The 24,058-nt window shown below is 40.7% G+C and overlaps 3 protein-coding genes across 9 annotated transcripts in view; 1 reads left to right on the top strand and 2 right to left on the bottom strand.

Annotated features, from left to right (window-relative positions):
- Positions 1–24,058, top strand: part of capn10 (calpain 10) — a 59,737-nt gene that overhangs the window by 21,997 nt on the left and 13,682 nt on the right. For 4 of the 5 annotated variants that reach the window (XM_046875903.1, XM_046875900.1, XM_046875902.1 and 1 more), the window contains exons 2-4: positions 15,724–15,866; positions 23,325–23,456; positions 23,647–23,843. In XM_046875903.1, the coding sequence (XP_046731859.1) occupies positions 15,724–15,866; positions 23,325–23,456; positions 23,647–23,843 (472 nt within the window). Of the gene's footprint in view, positions 1–15,090; positions 15,228–15,723; positions 15,867–23,324; positions 23,457–23,646; positions 23,844–24,058 lie in introns of those variants that run through there. The other variant, XM_046875901.1, reaches the window with a different exon arrangement.
- ccl20a.3 (chemokine (C-C motif) ligand 20a, duplicate 3) lies at positions 4,234–5,706 on the bottom strand. The gene is made up of 4 exons (XM_046875909.1): positions 5,010–5,706; positions 4,674–4,773; positions 4,503–4,580; positions 4,234–4,386 (listed from the first exon to the last, which is right to left on the bottom strand). The coding sequence occupies exons 1-4, from the start codon at positions 5,089–5,091 to the stop codon at positions 4,344–4,346; spliced, it is 303 nt and encodes a 100-aa protein (XP_046731865.1). The 5' UTR covers positions 5,092–5,706; the 3' UTR covers positions 4,234–4,343.
- LOC124402727 lies at positions 7,691–15,184 on the bottom strand. 3 transcript variants are annotated; one of them, XM_046875906.1, is made up of 4 exons: positions 13,929–13,988; positions 11,894–12,001; positions 11,514–11,707; positions 7,691–9,559 (listed from the first exon to the last, which is right to left on the bottom strand). In XM_046875906.1, the coding sequence occupies exon 4, from the start codon at positions 9,315–9,317 to the stop codon at positions 8,634–8,636; it is 684 nt and encodes a 227-aa protein (XP_046731862.1). In that variant the 5' UTR covers positions 9,318–9,559; positions 11,514–11,707; positions 11,894–12,001; positions 13,929–13,988; the 3' UTR covers positions 7,691–8,633. The 3 variants fall into 3 exon arrangements, with proteins under 3 accessions (XP_046731862.1, XP_046731864.1, XP_046731863.1); XM_046875908.1 differs by having other exon boundaries at positions 13,934–13,970; XM_046875907.1 differs by lacking the exon at positions 13,929–13,988 and adding an exon at positions 15,142–15,184 and having other exon boundaries at positions 7,707–9,559.

Below are 24,058 nucleotides of genomic sequence, written 5' to 3'. Positions count from 1 at the left end.
ATTTCTTCTCTATAACATCCGAAGGATTCGACCATTTCTGTCCATACAGGCTGCCCAGATGCTTGTTCAGTCTCTTGTCATTTCAAGACTTGACTACTGCAACTCTCTGCTGGCCGGTCTTCCCCTGAACGCTATTCGTCCACTGCAAATGATCCAAAACGCAGCTGCACGACTTGTGTTCAATCTGCCCAAATTCTCCCACACCACCCCACTGCTGCGCTCCCTTCACTGGCTTCCAGTAGCTGCACGTATCAGATTCAAAACACTGATGCTTGCCTAAAAGGCCAAAAATGGACCAGCACCATCTTACCTCAGTGATCTCATCACATCTCACACTGCACCACGCTGTCTGAGATCCTCCATCACCGCTCGACTGGTACCACCTTCTCTCAGAATGAGAGGTAAGTACACTTCAAGGCTCTTCTCTGTTCTAGCACCGAGGTGGTGGAATGAACTTCCCCTAGATGTCCATACAGCAGAGTCCCTGATTATCTTCAAGCGACGACTGAAGACCTACCTCTTCCTGAAATACCTAAATTAGCACTTTCCAAGTTTATAGAATTCGAGTTATATTTATATTAAGTTTGTAATCTTGCATACCAGTGTAGATTTATTCATTACTAGAGATTTAAAGCACTTTTGTACGTCGCTCTGGATAAGGGCGTCTGCTAAATGCCGCAAATGTAAATGAAATGTAAATGTAAACAAAAAAAGTAATCCTGTCTCTAAAATTGGATCACAAATATTGTAAGTTAGGAGAAAATAATAGACTATAGAGCCAAAACAAAATTGTAGTCTTTCCAATATTTCCCTTTTTTTTTAAATTAATGAGTTAATTAATTAATTAATCTATTTTTTTGGTCATATAAAAATGATTCTGGATTAAAAAACGCCTTCTAATCTTGCATCTTGACATTAATTGAACAATTAATGCATAACCAAGACACAAATACACATGCAGTCGCTTTTGGTTGGCAAATGGGACAATCCCCACAAGCAAGGAAGTATCCTAAAACTTACCTTGATGCGTGATTTCCCTTCAGATATTGCTGAAAAGTATCTCGCTTCTGACACCAAAAGGTTTTATCATGCCTTAATTCTTGGAGAGGTTTTCCATGCAATCTACGATGCCCATGGTGCCTTTTCTGATCAGGAAAGAATCACACAGCAAACAGAATAGCGCAAATGTTCTTTTTCAGTTTATTGCAGATAACAGGCAAGTATATATACACACTGGAAAAACCTGACCTGAAACTGTTCCTGATTGCGTAAGAGACATAGAAACCAGAGATGTGTGAGCCTAGACAAAGACATTCCGTGTACATTACATACTCACATCATAGAGATCCTAAAGACACTGAACAGATAATATAGCAATGTGTTTAGAGAAGCAGTGTGAGGCCAATCTTAACTCTAACAACATGGTTGCAGACTAACTACGGCACTTCATAACAATGGTATTTTCTGCTTGCAGTGGCTACTTTCAGCAGCTTAATGCACTCTGCCAGACTGCAAAATTTGCCCAGAAATGGCTTGAGAAACATGAAATAGTTTATTGTGTTGACTTGGCTTAATAATTTCCCAGATCACAATCTGATTAAGCATCTGTGAGACATGCTGTACAAAACATCTGATTCATAGAATCCCCACTACACATTTACATACTTTAAAGGATCTGCTGTTAACGGTGTGGAGCCAGACACCACAACACACCTTCAGAGGTCTTGTATAGCCCATGTGCCATGCTGTGTGGTGGCACAAGAGGAACCTACAATTTATTAGCCATTAACTTACTGTTGTAAATACTCTCTTGTAATGACTAACGTCCACAATGCAGCCTGAGTTTAAAATGTAAAAAATGCAGAGAAAAATACAAACCCAATTAAAAAAAAAATTGGGACACTGAACAAATTGTGAATAAAAACAGAATGCAATAATGTGAAAGTTTCCATTTTTAATATTTTATTCAGAATACAACATAGATCGCATATCAAATGTTTAAACTGAGAAAATGTATAATTTCAAGGGGAAAAATAAGTTGATTTTAAATTTCATGGCATCAACACATCTCAAAAAAGTTGGTTTAAGGCCATGTTTACCACTGTGTGGCATCCCCTCTTCTTTTAATAACAGTCTGCAAGCATCTGGGGATTGAGGAGACAAGTTGCTCAAGTTTAGGAATAGGAATGTTGTCTCATTTCAGTACCCGGATCCTTCTTCTACGCAGCCATGATGTTGTAATTGATGCAGTATTTGGTCTGGCATTCCCTGAAAGTGACGACATCTGGATGGGGGCGTATGTTGTTCTAGAACTTGGATATACCTTTCAGCATTGATGTTGCCTTTCCAGATGTGTAAACTGCCCATGCCACACGCACTCATGCAACCCTATACCATCAGAGATGCAGGCTTCTGAACTAAGTGCTGATAACAACTTGGGTTGTCTTTGTCCTCTTTAGTCCGGATGACATGGCGTCCCAGTTTTTCAAAAAGAACTTTAAATTTTGATTCGTTTGACCACAGAACAGTTTGCCACAGTCCATTTTAAATGAGCCTTGGCCCAGAGAAAATGCCTGCACTTCTGGATCATGTTTAGATATGGCTTCTTTTTTGACCTATAAAGTTTTAGCCGGCAACGGCGAATGGTACGGTGGATTGTGTTCACCGACAATGTTTTCTGGAAGTATTTCTGATCCCATGTTGTGATTTCCATTACAGTAGCATTCCTGTATGTGATGCAGTGCCGTCTAAGGGCCTGAAGATCACGCGCATCCAGTATGGTTTTCCGGCCTTGACCCTTACGCACAGAGATTGTTCCAGATTCTCTGAACCTTTGGATTATATTATACACTGTAGATGATGATAACCTTAAACTCTTTGCAATTTTTCTCTGGGAAACTCCTTTCTGATATTGCTCCAATATTTTTCGCTGCATCATTGGGGGAATTGGTGATCCTCTGCCCATCTTGACTTCTGAGAGACACTGCCACACTGAGAGGCTCTTTTTATACCCAATCATTTTGCCAATTGAGCTAATATGTTGCAAATTGGTCCTCCAGCTGTTCCTTATATGTATATTTAACTTTTCTGGCCTCTTATTGCTACTTGTTCCAACTTTTTTGGAATGTGTAGCTCTCATGAAATAAAAAATTAGCCAATATTTGGCATGACATTTCAAAATGTCTCACTTTCAACATTTAATTTGTTATCTATATTCAATTGTGAATTAAATATAAGTTTATGAGATTTGTAAATTATTGTATTCCTTTTTTGTTCACAATTTGTACAGTGTCCCAATTTTTTGGAATCGGGTTTGTAAATGCCTAGGCTGTTCTGCAAGAATTAAGGATTAAAAGTCCTGAATCTCTTTTACTCTTATAGAAAAATATTGGGCCCCTTCACTTTTTTACTTCTGCTTATTTTTTTTTGTCTCTCACACTTTCCTTCTCCACTGATCAGATAAATAATCTAATTTCATCACTTTCATTTATGGCTGGTCTACTTTCCTGTCTGACTCTTGAGTGTATTGTATCCTCTATTTTTTTGCTATGGTTCAGACAAGCTGATTACAGACAAGGCAGGTTGTGTATTTGTGTGTTTGGACGAAAGTGCAAGCTGCTATCAGATTAATGGCTTATCTTTTGCTGTACTCATTAAACAGGTTTGTAGGTTCTTAGCATTCCAACCCTTTCTCTGGTGTAACTATGGGCAGATTTTCTTGCTGTACAAGGAAATTCTCATAAATTAAACATTTGTTTATCAGCATGTGGATCACAGGAAATACACCTGCTTTGTAAGTTGTAAATTATGTAATATATTTTTTTAGTTGAGAAGCATGTTTATACAACACAGATTAATATATAGATGCATTTGTTTTTACCTCACTATGTATATACATTATTGTGGTCTATAAACAATAAAAACATTTTTAGTGATGTGTTGAAATATGTGCTAAGTCGGGGAAAGGTCAGTCAAATCAACTTTGATGGTGCATCCACAACAATATCCATAATTGTGATGTGTAGGTGCATATGAATGTAATTTACGAGTTTATTTTGTTTTTAACAATGGGACAATCGCATTTTGACACAAATAGCACATCCTCATTGACTAAGCTTTTAGAAGACATACATAAATTTACAAGACAGAACATTTTACAAAAAAAATACTTTTATTTAATGTATTGAATAATACATACACATAATACTTATGCATAATGCATAAATCATAACAGCTTCTTCATTAAGAATTATATAGGAATCAATAAAAATCCCTCTCAATATATTATATCATACATCTATAGATAGATAGACATTCTTAATATAATATTAGCTTCTCTTTTTTCAATGCTCTTTTTCTTGCTTCTTCAAAGACTGCACTCTTGTCCTGAAAAAAAAAGTACTTTTTTTTTAAACTATTTTTGTACAGAAATGTAAAACTATTACTTTTATTCTAATAAATCTTTGTAAGACTGTACATTGTACACATTTGCTTATACTTACATTAGTTTCTGGATGCTGTTTTTTACCCAGGACTGATATGGATTAACACACACTTTTCTACCTCCATAGGTGTGGAAACTAAAAGATTTTAAAGTATTTATTTGTTGATGTGCAGGTCAGAAGAAGAAAGAAAGTGAAAACATGTGTATGTATACAGTATTCGAAACTCACATGATTGCATTGATGTTGCAGTTTGTGTGGATGGTTTGGATTGTATAACCCCGGATTAATGAAATAGGCAGCTGTCCTTTGGAATATCGTCTGCAGCATGCTTTATAATAATAATAATAATAATAATAATAATAATAATAATAAAAATCAAGTCTATGATATAGATGGATTTTCAAACAAAACATTTCAAGCGCCATCCTCAGTACTTTTAAGGCATTCTTTCAAGTAACAACATAAAGAAACAAAAGCTATGACATGTCATGAGCAGTTTACAAGTGCAGAGTTTTGTCTTTAGTTGCATAGTGAAAATGAAGGAACAGAAAGAGAAAATCTTACCCCAAGCAACAGTGTCTTGACAGAACAGACTGACTGTCAGAAGTAGCAGAAATGTAACAGCTGCACCATTAATCTGGGCCATTGCTTCTGACTTAATCTCTGTGCGGTATGTGTGCAAGATTAGCAAACACCAGACTTTATACCTCCCATGATGGAAAAACCTCACCGAACAAGACCTGTGGGTTTTCCATTTCCACACATGATGTCAAAATTGTTTTTCTTTTGCCTTTTGCAATGAGGAAGAGGTTTGCAGTAAAAGGAATTTGGGAAATTACCAAGGTCATGTCTGGAATTTATTGTTGCGTGCACCACAATAATGAAATAATATTTAGATATTTGCTGCAAAAGTGATTTAACAGCAGTTGATGATTACTTTTAATTATTTAATCACTAGTTATCTACATGTACATGCCCTTGTACTGAGGTAAAAAGAGAACCGTGTCATTATTTTAAAAAATGGGAAGTTTAACTTTACATAACAGTTAACCTCAAGCTGAAACTCTATATATGTAATGATGGCCCTTTTAAATTCAAATCTCAATTATGATGATTTTCTTTTTTCTATTCTAAGCATACATTTTTTTATGTACTGTCTGTTGACTAAGGATAAATCATGAAAAAATGTCACACATACTAATTCAAATCTTTTTATGATTTTATGCTGTTACCAATAACTCTAAGGTACTATGCACAACAAAGAATTTCCCTTTTAGAGAATGTTCCAAATCGAACCTCATTTTAAACATAAAGAACTATTTTCAAAAGTTTTCCCAGAACTATACATAAGTGCAACATGAGCAGATAAACAAACAAACAAAAAAATACATGAATTATGGATTTTGAATTGACAAAAAAGTTTTTATTATTGTCACACTATATTAAGTACAAGTGACAAAAAACGCTGATATTCCATTTAGTGGATATTTTAATGAGATTGATGTGTAGCTACAGATTACAGTGTAGCCATAAGTAATTTATTTTAAAATAATTTTAGACAGTATTGAATTCAACATAATCATGATCACAATTTTTACTAAATGGGAAGGATTTGCATGATAACTGCTCTGGCACTTTTTTGTGGGCTACCAAACAAACTCGGTTTGCTTATTTTGTAGGTCATGAGAGACATTATGCAACCATAGCCTTTAAAATCAAAAGGGTACATTTGAAATGCTCCCAATTAAGTAGGTCATGGCAGAGACTGACGTCTTTAAAACGTTGCCCTTAATACACGATAGCTTACCCTTTAAACCTACTGCATTACCCATGACAATAATGTATAAAAACTATAAATTTGACAACATATTCATTTAGAACAGCACACCAAACAAATTATATATCAAGCAAACAAAAAATAGAATGAAACACCCCAGCAACAAAAAAATCAATACTAAATAGATTTTTCCTTGTTGCTGGGGTGTTTCATTGTGTTTCGTTCATTTTTTATACTCTATCTAAAAATTATATAGTGTATTTTACAATAATCTTTTGTACATAATTGTACATTATGAATGTCAAACACTAATGTTAAGGACCACAGACCACAATGTCAGGGAAAAGAGCAGCTTAGTACTCTTATTTCCATGGGGTGCACACATGAGTCAAACAATAGTGGACTGTAAAAAAGAAACCTGATCAAAACCTCTTCCCCACTCAATCTTAAATGAGACTCAGTGTGTGTGCACTGGCAGGCTTCTTTACTTGTACAGGTGTACTGTAAATCACACACACACACGCACGCATGCACCCACGCACGCACACAGACAGACAGACAGACAGACAGACAGACAGACAGACAGACAGACAGACAGACAGACATGGACAATTATTAACATGCACATTCTTGCATAATCAATGCTTGAAGTTTGTCAGAACTTCTGGGTTTTTGTTTGTCATCCAACCTTTTTGGGATTGACCACAAGTTCTCAATGGGATTCATTTTTGGGGAGTTTCCAGGCCATGGACCCAAAAGTTTTTTCCCCGAGCCACATAGTTATCACTGCTCTATCATGCTGAAATAGGCATAAGGTAGCGCTCACATTTTCTTCTTTTTTCTAAAAGAAGCTTTTTTTCTAGATGCCCCAAACAATTGAAAAGGGGGTTCAGCAAAGAAAATGACTTTAGCCCTGTCCTCAGCAGTACTTTTTTGCAAAATATCAGTCTGTCCCTGATGTTTTCCTAGAGAGATGTTGCTTCTTTCCTGCCTTTCTTGACACAATTTTTTGTTGAGTTTACAGTACAGTACATGTACAATTTTCCTTGAAAAAGGAACCATCAAAAGGAGAGAATCAAAACCCCATGATACATTTACATTTACATTTACATTTGCGGCATTTAGCAGACGCCCTTATCCAGAGCAACGTACAAAAGTGCTTTGAGTCTCTAGTAATGAATAAATCTATACTGGTACGCAAAATTACAAACTTAATATGAATATAACTCTTGAATTCTACAAACTTGGAAAGTGTTAATTTAAGTGTTTTAGGAAGAGGTAGGTGTTCAGTTGTTGCTTGAAGATAGTCAGGGACTCCGCTGTACGGACATCTAGGGGAAGTTCATTTCACCACCTTGGTGCCAGAACAGAGAAGCGCCTTGTTGTGTACTTACCTCTCATTTTGAGAGAAGGAGGTACCAGTCGAGCAGTGCTGGAGGATATCAGACAGCGTGGTGCAGTGCGAGATGTGATGAGGTCACTGAGGTAAGATGGCGCTGGTCCATTTTTGGCCTTGTAGGCAAGCATCAGTGTTTTGAATCTGATACATGCAGCTACTGGAAGCTTTGTATATAGTTCTTCCTGACTCATGTATATCTTAACTGCAAAATAAAGCATGATTGAGATACTTCCGCTTCTGCGTCGTCAGCCTGACAGAAGAACCGACCATAACCGAAAACAAAACCGAAACGGAAGGAATCGCTCTGCAGCGAATAGTCAGCAGCTCGATTCCACTTCGTTTTCTTCCCGGAATCTCCATGCCGCTCCTCACGGTTTAGGCTCTCCAAAGTCAGATCATGTAAGCGTGGCTACGCCATGCCCCTCGGTGAGCACGAGGGGATACCCGGCGCGTTTCTCCGGCGAGAGTGCTGAGTTGGGAGGAGTTGGGAGGATTTTCTCTCTACTACGTAGAGGTAAATTTTTCCTGATTTCCCTCGGAACAAGCCAAGATCGCTTTCTGCATTTCCCTCCTGGCTGGTGATGCTCTCTTGAGAGCCAGCGCACTGTGGAGCACCAATGGAAATGATCTTGGCTCGTACACCGGCTTCATCAGGCTTCTCCTGGGGATGTTTGGACATGGCGGACCTCTGCTATAACTCCCTCGAGTATGAGAGCGCTCCGTTCCTGATTTCTTCAGTGCATGCGTCTCCATCCCAGAGCGTCCACGAGCGCGCGGCTCCGTTCCAAGGTTCTTCAGAGCGCGCGGCTCCGTTCCAAGATTCTTCAGAGCGTGCAGCTCCGTTCCAAGGTCCGTCAGAGCGCGCTGCTCCGTTCCAAGGCGCGTCAGAACGCACGGCTCCGTTCCTGAGTTTTGACAAGTGCGGCTTCATCCCAGGGATTTGACGAGCGTGCGGCAGAGTTCCCACGAGCGCACGACTCCGTGCCAGAGTTCCCATGAGCGTGCGGCTCAGTTACAGTGCTCCTCTCAGCTCCAGAGTGTCTCCGAGAGCTCCTCTCAGCTCCAGAGTGTCTCCAAGAGCTCCTTTCTGATCCAGGACCTCCAGGAGAGCTCCGTTCCGCTCCAGGACCTCGGAGAGCTCGGCTCCGCACCAGGACCTCCAGGAGCTCCTCTCTGTCCCAGAGCGTCTCCGTGAGCTCCTCTCTGTCCCAGAGCATCCCCGTGAGCTCCTCTCCGCTCCAGAGAGTCCCTGTGAGCTCCTCTCCGCTCCAGAGCTCCCCCGAGAGCACCGTTCCGCTCCAGAGCTCCCCAGAGCACTCCGCTCAGACCCAAGGCTGCGAAAGGGATGTCGTACCACCTCCTGGCCGCGAAAGGGACGTCGTACCGCCGCCTGGCCGCGAAGGGGACATCGTACTGCCGCCCCCGGGCTCCTCTGAAAGCAACGGCTCACCTCACGGTCTCCCCGAAAGCGACGGCTCGCCTCACGGTCTCCCCGAAGGCGACGTCTCGCCTCCAAGTTCCCCGCAGGGCGACATCTCGTCTCCAGGCCTTTCCGACGGCGAAGACGTGGACCGTTGCTCGTCCTCTGGTCTCCACCGGGGACATCACACGGCCTCAGGATTTCGCCATGGGCGTCTCTCAGTCTCCTATCTCTGCTGAGGACATCGTTCGGCATCTGATCTCCTGCCAGTGACATCCCCTAACCTCCTGTCTTCGTCATTGACGCCCTCCAGTTCCGGTTCCCTGCCGTGGGCGTTGCTCGGCCTCTGAACTCCACTGTGGACGATGCTCCGCCTCTGATCTTTGCCAGGGACTTTGCTCAGCCTCCGGTCTTCTCTATGGGTGTCGCTCCTTTCCGGACCTCTACAGGGGACGCCGCTTCACCTTGGTCTCCTATTGGTTTTCCCTTTCCCTTTCAATTTGTTTATATGCCACAAACTAAAAGGCAAAAACAAACAAGGATTAGACATGAAATTCAGGAGTCAGAACGGGCGCTTTGAGGATGGATTTGGACTGTAGTTAATGTCAACAGACTGCGACATTCTGTGTACAGGACTTCTTTTCGATTCTGATCACCATCACTGTACCCCGCAACATCATATAAACTCTCTTTCAGCTTCTCCCGTTAGGGGTCGCCACAGCGGATCATCTGCATGTTTGATTTGGCACGTTTTTACGCTGGATGCCCTTCCCCCATTTATCCGGGCTTGGGACCGGCACTAAGGCTTGTGCAACCCTAATGGCTGGGGTTGGTTCCCTGACTGGGGATCGAACCCGGGCCGCAGTGGTGTATGCGCCGCATCATAACCAATAGACCACCAGGGAACCATGTACCCCGCAACATCGTATATCTGCTATAAATGGACATTCGGTGCAACCCAGATGAGGATGGATTCCCTCTTGAGTCTGGTTTCTCTCAAGGTTTCTTCCTTATGCCATCTCGGGGAGTTTTTCCTTGCCACAGTCGCCACCGGCTTGCTCATCAGGGACAAACTTACTTATAAAGAACATATTCACTTTTAATCACCACATTATCTGTGTAAAGCTGCTTTGAGACAATGTTCATTGTTAAAAACGCTATACAAATAAAAATGAATTTAATTTATTTAAATGAATGACAGGAAGAAAGTCAGACATCCATCCTCACACCCAAAGTTAAACATGGAGGTGAAAGCTTAATGATTTGGGGTTGTTTTGGAGCAGAGAACATTGGAGACTTATTCTGGTTAAAAGGAATACTGAACCAACATGAAAGGAATACTGAAACAACAAAGTTCAACACAATAGAATAGTGTCTATCCTGCAGTTAATTGGAACCAACTTCACCATACAACTAGACAAGGACCTGAAGCATAAGTCCAAGCTCTGTAAAGTTTTTTAGTGAGCAAACAGTCAGCTGACGCAGATACTATTAAACTGCTATGGGATTGAGTGGATCGCATGGTCCAAATAATTTCTGCTGTATTTTTAGCTATTTTTTATATTTCAGTATTTTCAGCTATTTTACGTTGACACAGTTGTGGTTGTTAATGTAGCTTCCTATGCAGTAAAAAAATTCCCCACATTCTTCTGCTAACATTACCCCTGATTTTCTGCAGGTAAATGTTTATAAAAGCAGCTTTTCCAAATGTCATATATAAGGCCAAGTGTCACTGTGATCAAGAGCAGTAAGTGCTATAATATCATTCCATTGGTGTAGACCTCATTAAGTAACGCATTGCATGCCACAATGAGCAATTCTCTGTCTTACTCATGGTTTGGTGCTCTTGTGTCTGTCTGTGGGGAAGACCATTAAGTGGGACATAACTTCAGTTTGGGGACTTTCAGTACACCCACTGCTGTACCCAACTATATACAGTATGTCACTGTAGGTTTCAGTAAATATATGTGTATCTCACTGTGGTACATAATTGACAAAACTGTAATATTAGGCTCAACTAGCTGCACTATATTGGCTCTTTGTTTTTTGAATATTCCCTGATACAGTACATAAATAAATTTGATGTACAGAAGCTCTTAGGCTTTTCTTTATATCTCAGATTTTTTAATTGTCTGACGTTGGATTAGTTTGCTGGGTACTCCTGGAAACATCTGTAAATTTAGTCATATTCAGTTAACGATAATTTTCCTCATTTGAAATGTTGATAAACATTTATTGAACACACTAAAACAATGTTTTGAACATAAATATGAATAAAAACAGACAGGAATACTGGAAACCAGTAGAGTTGCAGTAGTCCAGTCTCGAAATGACAAGAGACTGAACAAGCACTTGGGCAGCCTGTGTGGTTAAAAATGGTCTAGTCCTTTAGATGTTGTAGAGAAAACATCAACAAGAACGAGCCACATTAGCAAAATGTAAGGAGAAGGACAATTGATTGTATATAGTTACCCCAAGGTTGCAAGCAGTGGCTAAAAGGAAGAGCAGAGAGTTATGAAGAGTTATTCAGAGATCTTGACATGGAGATGAATCCCCTGGGATGACCAGAAGTTCTGTTTTGCTGGGGTTGAGTTTTAGTTGATGAGCACTCATCCATGAAGATATGTCCACCAAGCATGCCGAGATCCGAGCGGAAGCTGTGGTATCTGAGGGAAGAAAAAAAAAGTTGAGTTGAGTGTCATCAGCATAGCAGTGGTAAGAAAACCCATGTGAGGATATTACTTCACCAATAGAGTGGGTATAGAGGGAGAAAGGGAGGGGACAAGTACTGAGCCTTGTGGGACACCAGTGGAGAGACTGCGTGGGGCAGATGTGGACCCCCTTCATGTTACCTGGTATGAGCGACCTTCCAGGTAGGAAGCAAATCATTCCCATGCTGCTTCATGGATACTGAGGCTCCTGAGGGTAGACAATAGAGTCTTGTGGTTCTGTGTCGAATGCTGCTGAAAGGTCAAGGAGGAGTAATTGTTGATGGGTTGTTGATTTATTCCAAAAATAATGCAGCCCATGGGCATGATGCAAAATAGACCACGACTTAATATTTTACTCAAATCAGAAATATAATCAGAACCAGGTGTGGCCAAGCGTATCTGTCAATTGATTAAAATATAAAATCACAATTAATAAATTTTTATCTGTTCTAAATGTATCTAGAATATATACTTTTCAAGTTTTTAATACTCTAATCAACATGGTCATGGAAAAATATGGATGCTTTATGCAAATGTATTTTTATTATTAGTGAAACCATACACAAAAATAGAGCATGAAGACAAAATATTCTTGAAAATGTTTTATGTAATTTTAAGTAATTATGGTGTTTTAAATTACATAAATCAACAGGACACCAAACAGAACTTTTGCTATGTTTCCACTCGGACAGGTTTTAATTGCCGGATGTCTGCATCATGCGGATTTTGGTACTTCATTTGAGACTTGACACATAAATAAAACAAATGTTTAGTAATTAAAAAATATAAAATTTTGGTGGCATTTATTAGAAACATAAAGGATGTTGTGAATAAATGTGTGTTGCATTAAAGGTTTTAATTTTGCCTCTTTTATATATTTTTTATTAATTAAATTTTTCTAAAAATGTTCAAAGAGAAATGCGTGGTACATTAATCGGACATTATTAAAATTAGCGTTGTTAAAATGACGGCTGTTAATACGTTACTATGTTATTTAAACATTCATTTTAACATTCCTAATAAATATACAAATTTAAGGTTTGAAGGAAATGAAATGTGTTAGAGCAGTTACTCGGCGCAGTGATATGAAACTGTAAAGCGGTCCTGCCTGGAACTAATTTAACTATATATTTGATGAAAAATATTTGCACGCCGTAGGAAGTGTGTCAGCCAATCAGAATCTAGTATAAACAGTCGTGGTATGCCTCTGGGATTCCCAGCCAGTTCTGTTTGATGTAATGCAATTTTCACTCTATAGAGGGCACAAAATAGCATTTTGACGTCAAAACGGTTGCCAGTATTGTACAATTCAAAAACTTCAGTGTACAGACTTACTGTTGAGAAAAGTCAGGCTATTTAGACAGTTGATGATTGTATTTATCAGTGATGGACGAAGTATACAAACCATTTACTTGAGTTAAAGCAGATATACATTAGATAAAATATTACTTCAGTAAACGTAAAAGTGCTCCGTTTAAAAATGTCCGTGCGTAAAAGTACATAAGTGTTTGCCTTCAAAGTATCCAAAGAACTATGATTTATTATGGCTTTAAAGATCTATTATCATTTCTGTCACAAAACCTCTTGCTTAATCAACTCAGTTTATGTGTAAGGAAGAGAAATGTTACTCTTAGCACACCAATCTATTTATAGACTTTTTTGTTAATAAACCATTAATAAATATCAATGAGTCAAACACTGATTGATATTAATTAAAATATTTATGACCCCAAAACCTGTTTTTTATCTACTAAAAAGATATATTCCAGAGTTTCTTTAATCATTTATTCCTCTCAAATGTTCTGCTTACTGTTGAATTGACGCTGAACTGTATATTAGGTCCAAGTTCAAAACATAGCACGCTTGGTGGTTTGCTGTGCGCTTGACAAGTTAATTTTTTTATCCAATCATAAATAAAAAGGAATTACTTATTTCGCTAAATGTAGTTGAGTAAAAAGTAAGAAATCTAGTCTAGAAAGACTTTGAAATCTAGTAAAGTTAAAGTAAAAGTCTCCCCAAATGGAAATACTTTAGTAAAATGCAAATACACACCATGGACACTGTGGATTTGGCAAGTGGTAAAAGCTGATTTGATCTCATTCATACAACATGAACATGAGCTTTTCTCCACAACTGTCACCTCTAAACCCCTATAATGTAGTGTTAAAAGACTAACCTAACCTTCACTTCTCCAGAGAAGATCTTCTTCTTCTTTCGGTTTATCCCATTAGGGGTCGCCACAGTGGGTCATCCATCTCCATACCATCCTGTCCTCTAAATGTCCTCTTTCAACCCAACTACCTGCATGTCTTCCCTCACCACATCCATGAACCTCCTCCTTGGTCTTCCTCTTTTCCTCCTTCCTGGTGGCTCCATCCTCAGCATTCTCCTACTGATATACCCAATGTCCCTCCTCTGCACATGTCCAAACCATCTCAATCTCACCTCCCTCACCTTGTCTACAAAACGTCCTACATGCACTGTCACTCTAATAAACTAATTTCTAATCCTGTTCAGCCTCGTTACTTCCAACGAAAACCTCAACATCTTCATCTCTGCTACCTCCAGCTCCACCTCTTGTCTTTTACTTAATGCCACTGTCTCCAAACCATACAACATCACAGGTCTCACCACAGTCCTATAAACTTTCCCTTTCACTCTTGCAAATACTCTTCTATCACAAATCACTCCTGTCACTCTTCTCCACCCACTCCACCCTGCCTGCACTCTTTTCTTTATTTCTCTAACACACATTACTTTGCACTGTTGACCCCAGGTACCTGAACTCCTCCACCTTCTCCACCTCTTCTCCCTGCAACTGCACCACTCCACTGCCCTCCCTCTCATTCACACACATGTACTCTGTCTTACTCCTACTGACTTTCATTCCCCTTCTCTCCAGCACGTACCTCCACCTCTCCAGGCTCTTTTCAACCTGCTCACTACTCTCACCACAAATTACAATATCATCCGCAAACATTATAGTCCACAGGGACTCCTGTCTGACCTCGTCTGTCAACCTTCACCTTGAACCTCCAACCTCCACCAGTCTGTCGTTTCTACTGCACATTTTTCAGCTGTCACACTGTCCTCATACATGTCTTGCACCACCCTCACATACTTCTCTGACACATCTGACTTCCTCATACAAAACCACAACTCCTCTCTTAAATTTCTCTTTCGTGATCCGCATATTTGATTTGGCACATGTTTTTACGCTGGATGCCCTTCTCCAGAGAAGATACACTGTACATAATTATTATTATTATTTTGATTCTTACTTATGTGTTGTTGTTTTTCTTTGTTGCATTTGCGTTGCAGCTTGTCTGAGAGTCAAATCAAATTTTATTGTACCCAAGTACTTTGACTATGAAGATACATGAACATACCTGGCAACCCCGGTCGAGTTGCTGTATGAATGGCAGAGAGCTGCACCGTATCGTCTTTCCGGAAGTGTGCATCTTGCTTTAGACTGGTATTTCTGCATTTCTCGATTTATTGTCATTATTAACATCAGTATAAATTACAGGGTCAGACTTTAGCACGTACCAGACACTTATCTCTGTCTTATTGCACTGCTGCAATGCAGAAAGCGTCAGTATTTGAAATAAAGGTAGAAAATTAGCTGTCTAGCTAGCTTCACCCAATTCTATATCCAAACACTGCCGTGTTCTTGATATTTGCGGATTTTACTTTAGTTTATTAGTCCATATACTATACACAATGACACCAAGGTTTCAGTCGCGCATCACTTTCTGCACTTCTGTAGTAAATAGTTTTAATTTAAGGGGTATTCTTTTTAAATCATTTTAAACATAAATGATAAATCGGGTTATATGTCCATTTTAGTATTCTGTTACCATAAAACATAGTCAGTATTACTGAGAAGCTAGATTAAAAAAATAAATTCATGTGTACTGGAAATAATTATGAAATGGACATCACATGCTTTGTTCATCCGTGACTGGCAGATTTGGTTACCATGGAGATGACCACTGAGAAGGATGGGCTCTTTGAGGATCCAAACTTCACAGCTGATGACTCCGCCCTCTTTTCGGACTACACCACGCCTCTTTCCAGGCTTACAGGAAAAGTTACCTGGCTCCGACCTGAGGTAATCATATAGACGCATGGCAGCTGGTACCAGTGCAAGGTGTCCTAAATCACAGTGTACTCGTTATTACTTATAAAAGGAAATTTGTGTTATGGACATTCTGTACCTATCAGTGATGGGCCATGTATTTTACACCTATGCCTTCAGTGGGGTCCTACATGAATCAATACACCTCTTAATAGTTTATCATTATGATGCCACGTCCATAGAAATGATCAATGTTTTACAGAAATGCAGTATAACAGACCGCTGCAACAAGACAGGTATCTCATGCATTGAGAATGAATGCCATTACTATGAACACAATTTAAAAAGACTCTTTTCACTGAAGCCAAAGCTGGGCCACCTACATTACATCATCTGTAGCAGAAACATCAATATTACACTAACAAAATGACCCTGGGCTTTTCGTCGATTTTTATTTTATTTTTTCATGCATTACAGATTTCCTGGGGATTTGAAATCAAGGAAAATTGTGTGTTTTTTGTGTAAATTCTACAGGAAAGAAAATGCAAAAGTGTAAATGGTTCATGAACATTTTAACATCTGTTTTAGCTTATATTTTTCCAATGATGTTTAGTACTTTTTTAAGTATATCTGTGACCAAATACATTTTCTCCTCTCTGTCAGCCACTGTGGAATAAAAAACAACAACTATTATATAGAGTTCAGTCTAACAGAGAAGGCATTGCTGTCTCTGATGTCCCATCACTGCTATATTCTTATTTAAAATAAATAAATTGGAGATCTATTATTGAGAGACAGATAGAGACCAGGATGAGGAAAGGAGCTTTAATTATATTGGTGATGGTCAAATTTAATCACTCCCGGACTGCCTAATGTAAAAATGAATGTTCCTGAAAATGTTTTGCATTACATTTGATATGCTCCATTTTGCTCTTGAAAAAGTGACACTTCTGACAGTCCCTCAACAATTTTACACAATGCCAAACTTCCCATTTAATTTAAAAACTAATTAATACAAATCAAAATATTTACTGCTGGAGAAAGAGTGTATGAAATGGCTTTCAGCCAGAGAGCATATTCACGGCAGCATCTTTTTTCCTGTCAAGCATAAATTCCTGTTTAAGTGAAAGTTATCTGATTAATCTGATCAATATTTGTTCACTGAAGCTGCTTAGATTGATATACATTATTGCGATCAACTCTGCCAGACCAGATTAGTCTTTCTTATTAGCCTTAATTTCATGGACTCTAGCCAAAATCCAATTTATAGTGCAGTCGTATCATGATTCCATTCAATAATCCAAAGAGTGCATTTACAAATGTAGGCTTTAGTTATGGACAGTTGAGTTTTGAGTCTGGGGGCCAGGCTGAAAGGATAAAATGCAAATTTATAATGCTTTATATAATGCTGTCAGTTTACCGTCCAGTGGTGGCAAATCATAGTAAGAGAAGAAAATATAAAGTGCAATTCCTGCCATAACTAACTCAATCAATCAGATAGTGACACCCACATGGCCTACATTGCATAAAAAATATAGCATATTTGAGTTTATCTGTTATTGATTATATATACAGTGAGAAAAATAAGTATTTGAACACCCTGCTATTTTGCAAGTTCTCCCAATTAGAAATCATGAAGGGGTCTGAAATTGTCATCGTAGGTGCATGTCCACTGTAAGAGACATAATCAAAAAAAAAAAAAATCCAGAAATCACAATGTATGATTTTTTAACAATTTATTTGTATGATACAGCTGCAAATAAGTATTTGAACACCTGAGAAAGTCAATGTTAATATTTGGTACAGTAGCATTTGTTTGCAATTACAGAGGTCAAACGTTTCCTGTAGTTTTTCACCAGGTTTGCACACACTGCAGGAGGGATTTTGGCCCACTCCTCCACACAGATCTTCTCTAGATCAGTCAGGTTTCTGGCCTGTCGCTGAGAAACACGGAGTTTGAGCTCCCTCCAAAGATTCTCTATTGGGTTTAGGTCTTGAGACTGGCTAGGCCACACCAGAACCTTGATATGCTTCTTACAGAGCCACTCCTTGGTTATCCTGGCTGTGTGCTTCGGGTCATTGTCATGTTGGAAGACCCAACCTCGGCCTATCTTCAATGCTCTAACTGAGGGAAGGAGGTTGTTCCCCAAAATCTCGCAATACATGGCCCCGGTCATCCTCTCCTTAATACAGTGCAGTCGCCCTGTCCCATGTGCAGAAAAACACCCCCAAAGCATGATGCTACCACCCCCATGCTTCACAGTAGGCATGGTGTTCTTGGGATGGTACTCAACATTCTTCTTCCTCCAAACACGTTTAGTGAAATTATGACCCTCTTCTTCTTCTTCTTTCGGCTGCTCCCATTAGGGGTCGCCACAGCGGATCATCCGTCTCCATACCACCCTGTCCTCTACATCTGCCTCTTTTACACCAACTACCTGCATGTCTTCCCTCACCACATCCGTGAACCTCCTCCTTGGCCTTCCTCTTTTCCTCCTACCTGGTGGCTCCATCCTTAGCATTCTCCTACCAATATAATTCATGTCCCTCCTCTGCACATGTCCAAACCATCTCAATCTCGCCTCCCTCACCTTGTCACCAAAACATCCTACATGCGCTGTCCCTCTAATAAACTAATTTCTTATCTTATCCATCCTTGTTACTCCCAACAAAATCCTCAACATCTTCAGCTCTGCTACCTCCAGCTCCACCTCCTGTCTTTTACTCAATGCCACTGTCTCTAATCCATACAACATCGCAGGTCTCACCACAGTCCTATAAACTTTCCCTTTCATTCTTGCAGATACCCTACTATCACAAATCACTCCTGTCACTCTTCTCCACCCACTCCACCCTGCCTGCACTCTTTTCTTCACTTCTCTAACACACTCTCCATTACTTTGCACTGTTGACCCTAGGTACCTGAATTCCTCCACCTTCTCCAGCTCTTCTCCTGCAACCGCACCACTCCACTGCCCTCCCTCTCATTCACACACATGTACTCTGTCTTACTCCTACTGAGTTTCATTCCCCTTCTCTCCAGCGCATATCTCCACCTCTCCAGGCTCTTCTCAACCTGCTCCCTACTCTCACAACAAATCACAATATCATCCATAAACATCATAGTCCAGGAGACTCCTGTCTGACCTCGTCCGTCAACCTGTCCATCACCACTGCAAACAGGAAAGGGCTCAGGGCCAATCCTTGATGCAGTCCAACCTTCACCCTGAACCAGTCTGTCGTACCTACTGCACACTTCACTGCCGTCACACTGTCCTCATACATGTCCTGCACCACCCTCACATACTTCTCTGACACACCTGACTTCCTCATACAATACCACAACTCCTCTCTTGGCACCCGGTCGTACACCTTCTCTAAATCCACAAATACACAATGCAATTCCTTCTGTCCTTCTCTATACTTCTCCATCAACATTCTCAAAGCAAATAAGGCATCTGTGGTGCTCTTCCTCGGCATGAAACCATACTGTTGCTCACAGATGGTCACCTCTTCTCTCAGCCTGGCTTCCACTACTCTTTCCCATAACTTCATGGTGTGACTGATCAACTTAATTCCCCTGTAGTTACTGCAGGTCTGCACATCTCCTTTATGCTTAAAGATCGGTACCAGCACACTTCTTCTACATTCCTCAGGCATCTTCTCACCTTCCAAAATCCTGTTAAACAATCTGGTCAAAAACTCCACTGCCATCTCTCCTAAACATCTCCATGCTTCTACCGGTATGTCATCTGGTCCAACCGACTTTCCACTCTTCATCCTCTTAATCGCTGCTCTCACTTCCTCCTTACTAATCCTATCTACATCCTGCTTCACCAACTCCACATCATCCAACCTTCTCTCTCTCTGATTTTCCTCATTCATCAGCTGCTCAAAATACTCCCTCCACCTTCTCAACACACTCTCCTCACTAGTCAACACATTTCCTCTCCATCCTTTACTGCTCTAACTTGCAGTACATCCTTCCCAGCTCGGTCCCTCTGCCTGGCCAATCGGTATAAATCCTTTTCTCCTTCCTTAGTGTCCAACCTCTCATACAGCTCCTCATATGCCTTTTCCTTGGCTTTCGCCACATCCTCTTAACCTGCTGCATCTCCTTGTACTCCTGCCTACTTTTCTCATCACTCTGTCTATCCCACTTCTGTTTTGCCAACCTCTTTCTCCTTATGCTCTCCTGCACTTCCTCATTCCACCACCACGTCTCCTTGTCTTGCTTTCTATTTCCAGATGTCACACCAAGTACTTTTCTAGCTGCCTCCCTCATCACTCCTGCAGTAGTTGCCCAATCATCCAACACCTCCTTAACACCACTGAGCCTCTGTCTGACCTCTTCCCTGAACCTCACACTACACTCTTCCTCCTTCAGTTTCCACCATCTTATTCTTCTTTCAGTCCTCACTCTCCTCCTCTTCTTCTTCCTCCAAAACCATCCTACAGACCACCATCCGATACTGTCTAGCTACACTGTACCCTGCCAACACCTTACAGTCTCCAATCTCCTTCAGGTTGCATCTCCTGCATAGCACATAGTCCACCTGTGTGCACCTTCCTCCACTCTTATCGTCACCCTATGATCCTCCTTCTTCTTAAAATAAGTGTTCACCACTGCCATTTTCATCCTTTTAGCAAAATCTACCACCATCTGCCCTTCCACATTCCTCTCCTTAAAACCATACCTACCCATCACCTCCTCATCACCTCTGTTCCCTTCACCTACATGCCCATTAAAGTCTGCCCCAATCACCAATCGTTCTTTCCTAGGTACACCATCTACCACTGCATCTAATTCACTCCAGAATCTTTCCTTCTCCTCCATCTCACAGCCCACTTGTGGAGCATAGGCACTGATGACATTTATCATCATCCTTCAACTTCCACCTTCACGATCATCACCCTATCAGAAACTCTCTTCACCTCCACTACACTCTTACTGTACTCTTCCTTCAGAATCACCCCTACACCATTTCTCTTTCCATCCACACCATGATAAAACAGTTTAAATCCACCTCCAATGCTCCTGGCCTTACTCCCTTTCCTCTTGGTCTCCTGAACACACAGCATATCTACCTTTCTCCTCTCCATCATATCAGCTATCTCTCTCCCTTTATCCGTCATAGTACCAACATTTAAAGTACCAACCCGAACCTCCACTCTCCTGCACTGCTCCTTTCCCTGCCGTCTCTGTAGACGTCTTCCTCCTCTCCTTCTCCTCCTTCGGCCAACAGTAGCCCAATTTCCACCGGTACCCTGTCGGCTAACGATACCTGTGACGGTCTTTGTTAACCCGGGCCTCGACCGATCCGGTATGAAATTCTCATTTGTGATCTGCATATTTGATTTGGCACATGTTTTCGCTGGATGCCCTTCCTAACGCAACCCTCCCCATTTACCCGGGCTTGGGACCGGCACTAAGAGTGCACTGGCTTGTGCATCCATAATGGCTGGGTTAGTGAAATTATGACCCAAAAGTTCTATTTTGGTCTCATCTGACCACATGACTTTCTCCCATGACTCCTCTGGATCATCCAAATGGTCATTGGCAAACTTAAGACTTGCCTGGACATGTGCTGGTTTAAGCAGGGGAACCTTCCGTGCCATGCATGATTTCAAACCATGACGTCTTAGTGTATTACCAACAGTAACCTTGGAAACGGTGGTCCCAGCTCTTTTCAGGTCATTGACCAGCTCCTCCCGTGTAGTTCTGGGCTGATTTCTCACCTTCCTTAGGATCATTGAGACCCCACGAGGTGAGATCTTGCATGGAGCCCCAGTCCGAGGGAGATTGACAGTCATGTTTAGCTTCTTCCATTTTCTAATGATTGCTCCAACAGTGGACCTTTTTTTTACCAAGCTGCTTGGCAATTTCCCCGTAGCCCTTTCCAGCCTTGTGGAGGTGTACAATTTTGTCTCTAGTGTCTTTGGACCTCAAACAGGTGCATCTAATTTAGGATAATAAATGTAGTGGAGGTGGACACATCAAATACTTATTTCCCTCACTGTATATATACAGTGAGGAAAATAAGTACTTGAACACCCTGCTATTTTGCTTAAACCAGCACATGTCCAGCCACGTCTTAAGTTTGCCAATGACCATTTGGATGATCCAGAAAAGTCATGGGAGAAAGTCATGTGGTCAGATGAGACCAAAATAGAACTTTTGGGTCATAATTCCACTAAACGTGTTTGGAGGAAGAAGAATGATGAGTACCATCCCAAGAACACCATCCCTACTGTGAAGCATGGGGGTGGTAGCATCATGCTTTGGGGCTGTTTTTCTGCACATGGGACAGGGCGACTGCACTGTATTAAGGAGAGGATGATCGGGGCCATGTATTGCGAGATTTTGGGGAACAACCTCTTTCCCTCAGTTAGAGCATTGAAGATGAGTCGAGGCTGGGTCTTCCAACATGACAATGACCCGAAGCACACAGCCAGGATAACCAAGGAGTGGCTCTGTAAGAAGCATATCAAGGTTCTGGCATGGCCTAGCCAGTCTCCATACCTATACCTAATAGATAATCTTTGGAGGGAGCTCAAACTCCGTGTTTCTCAGCGACAAGCCAGAAACCTGACTGATCTAGAGAAGATCTGTGTGGAGGAGTGGGCCAAAATCCCTCCTGCAGTGTGTGCAAACCTGGTGAAAAACTACAGGAAACGTTTGACCTCTGTAATTGCAAACAAATGCTACTGTACCAAATATTACCATTGACTTTCTCAGGTGTTCAAATACTTATTTGCAGCTGTATCATACAAATAAATAGTTAAAAAATCATACATTGTGATTTCTGGATTTTTTTTTTTTTAGATTATGTCTCTCACAGTGGACATGCACCTACGATGACAATTTCCGACCCCTCCATAATTTCTAAGTGGGAGAACTTGCGAAATAGCAGGGTGTTCAAATACTTATTTTCCTCACTGCGTGTAATATATATATATATATATATATATATATATATATAGATAGATAGATAGATAGATAGAGAGAGAGAGAGAGAGAGAGAGAGAGAGAGAGAGAGAGAGAGAGAGAGCGCAAACAGGAGGAGGAATGCAATGTGTGGTTAATGTAAAAATGAGTAAATAATGGTTTGTTTAATTAAAAATTTTATGTGTTTCCCGTGTAGATGTGGGTGGACATTAAAAACAGATATACACCAAATTTTTTTATCCAAGTCTTTGCAGTACCTTTTCTGCAGCACAGGTGATTGTGTGTACAGGTCTGTGCATGTTCAACCTTTGTCTATGTGGGATTCTCAGGGTTCTAGAACCCTAGGTATAACTGAGTATGCAAGTATTTACGTGGAGGGTGTTGATGGCTGCGATAGACTGGTGTCGAGGGTGTATTGACTCATGACTACCATTCCTACGATAGGATTTAAACACTGACAATTTTTGTTGTACACGTTCTAGCAGGTTTTGAGAGTCTGTAGCATGATGCGGACAAAAACAACAGTCTTTATTTTTGCACAGCAAATCTGTAAGAGTCCATGTCTCCTCCCTGATGACTTGACTGAGGCTTACCCAAAGCAAGGCATTCTGGGGGACTGCTGGCTGTTGTGTGCTTGTAACATGCTGTTGAAGAGCCGCTATTTACTGGACAAGGTAAGATTCAGATTAAATATGTTGTAAAATTCTAAACTTTAATGTTTTTGTGGTGTATTTTGTGCAGTTGTTTATTTGAAAGTGAGTTAGTGACAGATATCAAATTACTTTTCACATGCTGAATAGATTGTGGTTGGTAAAGTGATACAATGGGTTAGACTTCGACTGAGTATGTGAATGAATGTTCCAGGTGATGCCCCCTGGACAGTGCGTGTGGGGGCAGAGAGGTTACACTGGTCAGTTTCGGTTCCAATTTTGGAGGAATGGTAATTGGACAGAAGTTCGGATAGACGATCGACTACCATGTATCTACAGCAAACCCTGTTTCTCTCGCTGTCATTGCCCCAAAGCTTTCTGGGTTTCATTGTTGGAGAAAGCATATGCAAAGTGAGTTCTATGTGGATGTGCATTTAATTAATTGGAATAGACTTAAAACTGTTCTCCCATGCATACCCTATAGCCTTCATCCATGTCGATGATCAACAAACCTATACAGATCCCTTCCGTCTGAGCAAATGCTTGTGCAGTTGACAAATATTTCTCCATATAAACCTCAGAGTCATTCAGTGTCATGTTATAGTCAGAAATCTTGGACAGTTAAA

Source organism: Silurus meridionalis, chromosome 20 (assembly GCF_014805685.1).
Source record: "Silurus meridionalis isolate SWU-2019-XX chromosome 20, ASM1480568v1, whole genome shotgun sequence".
NCBI lineage: Eukaryota > Metazoa > Chordata > Actinopteri > Siluriformes > Siluridae > Silurus > Silurus meridionalis.
This window is presented reverse-complemented; position numbering and strand designations above follow the sequence as displayed.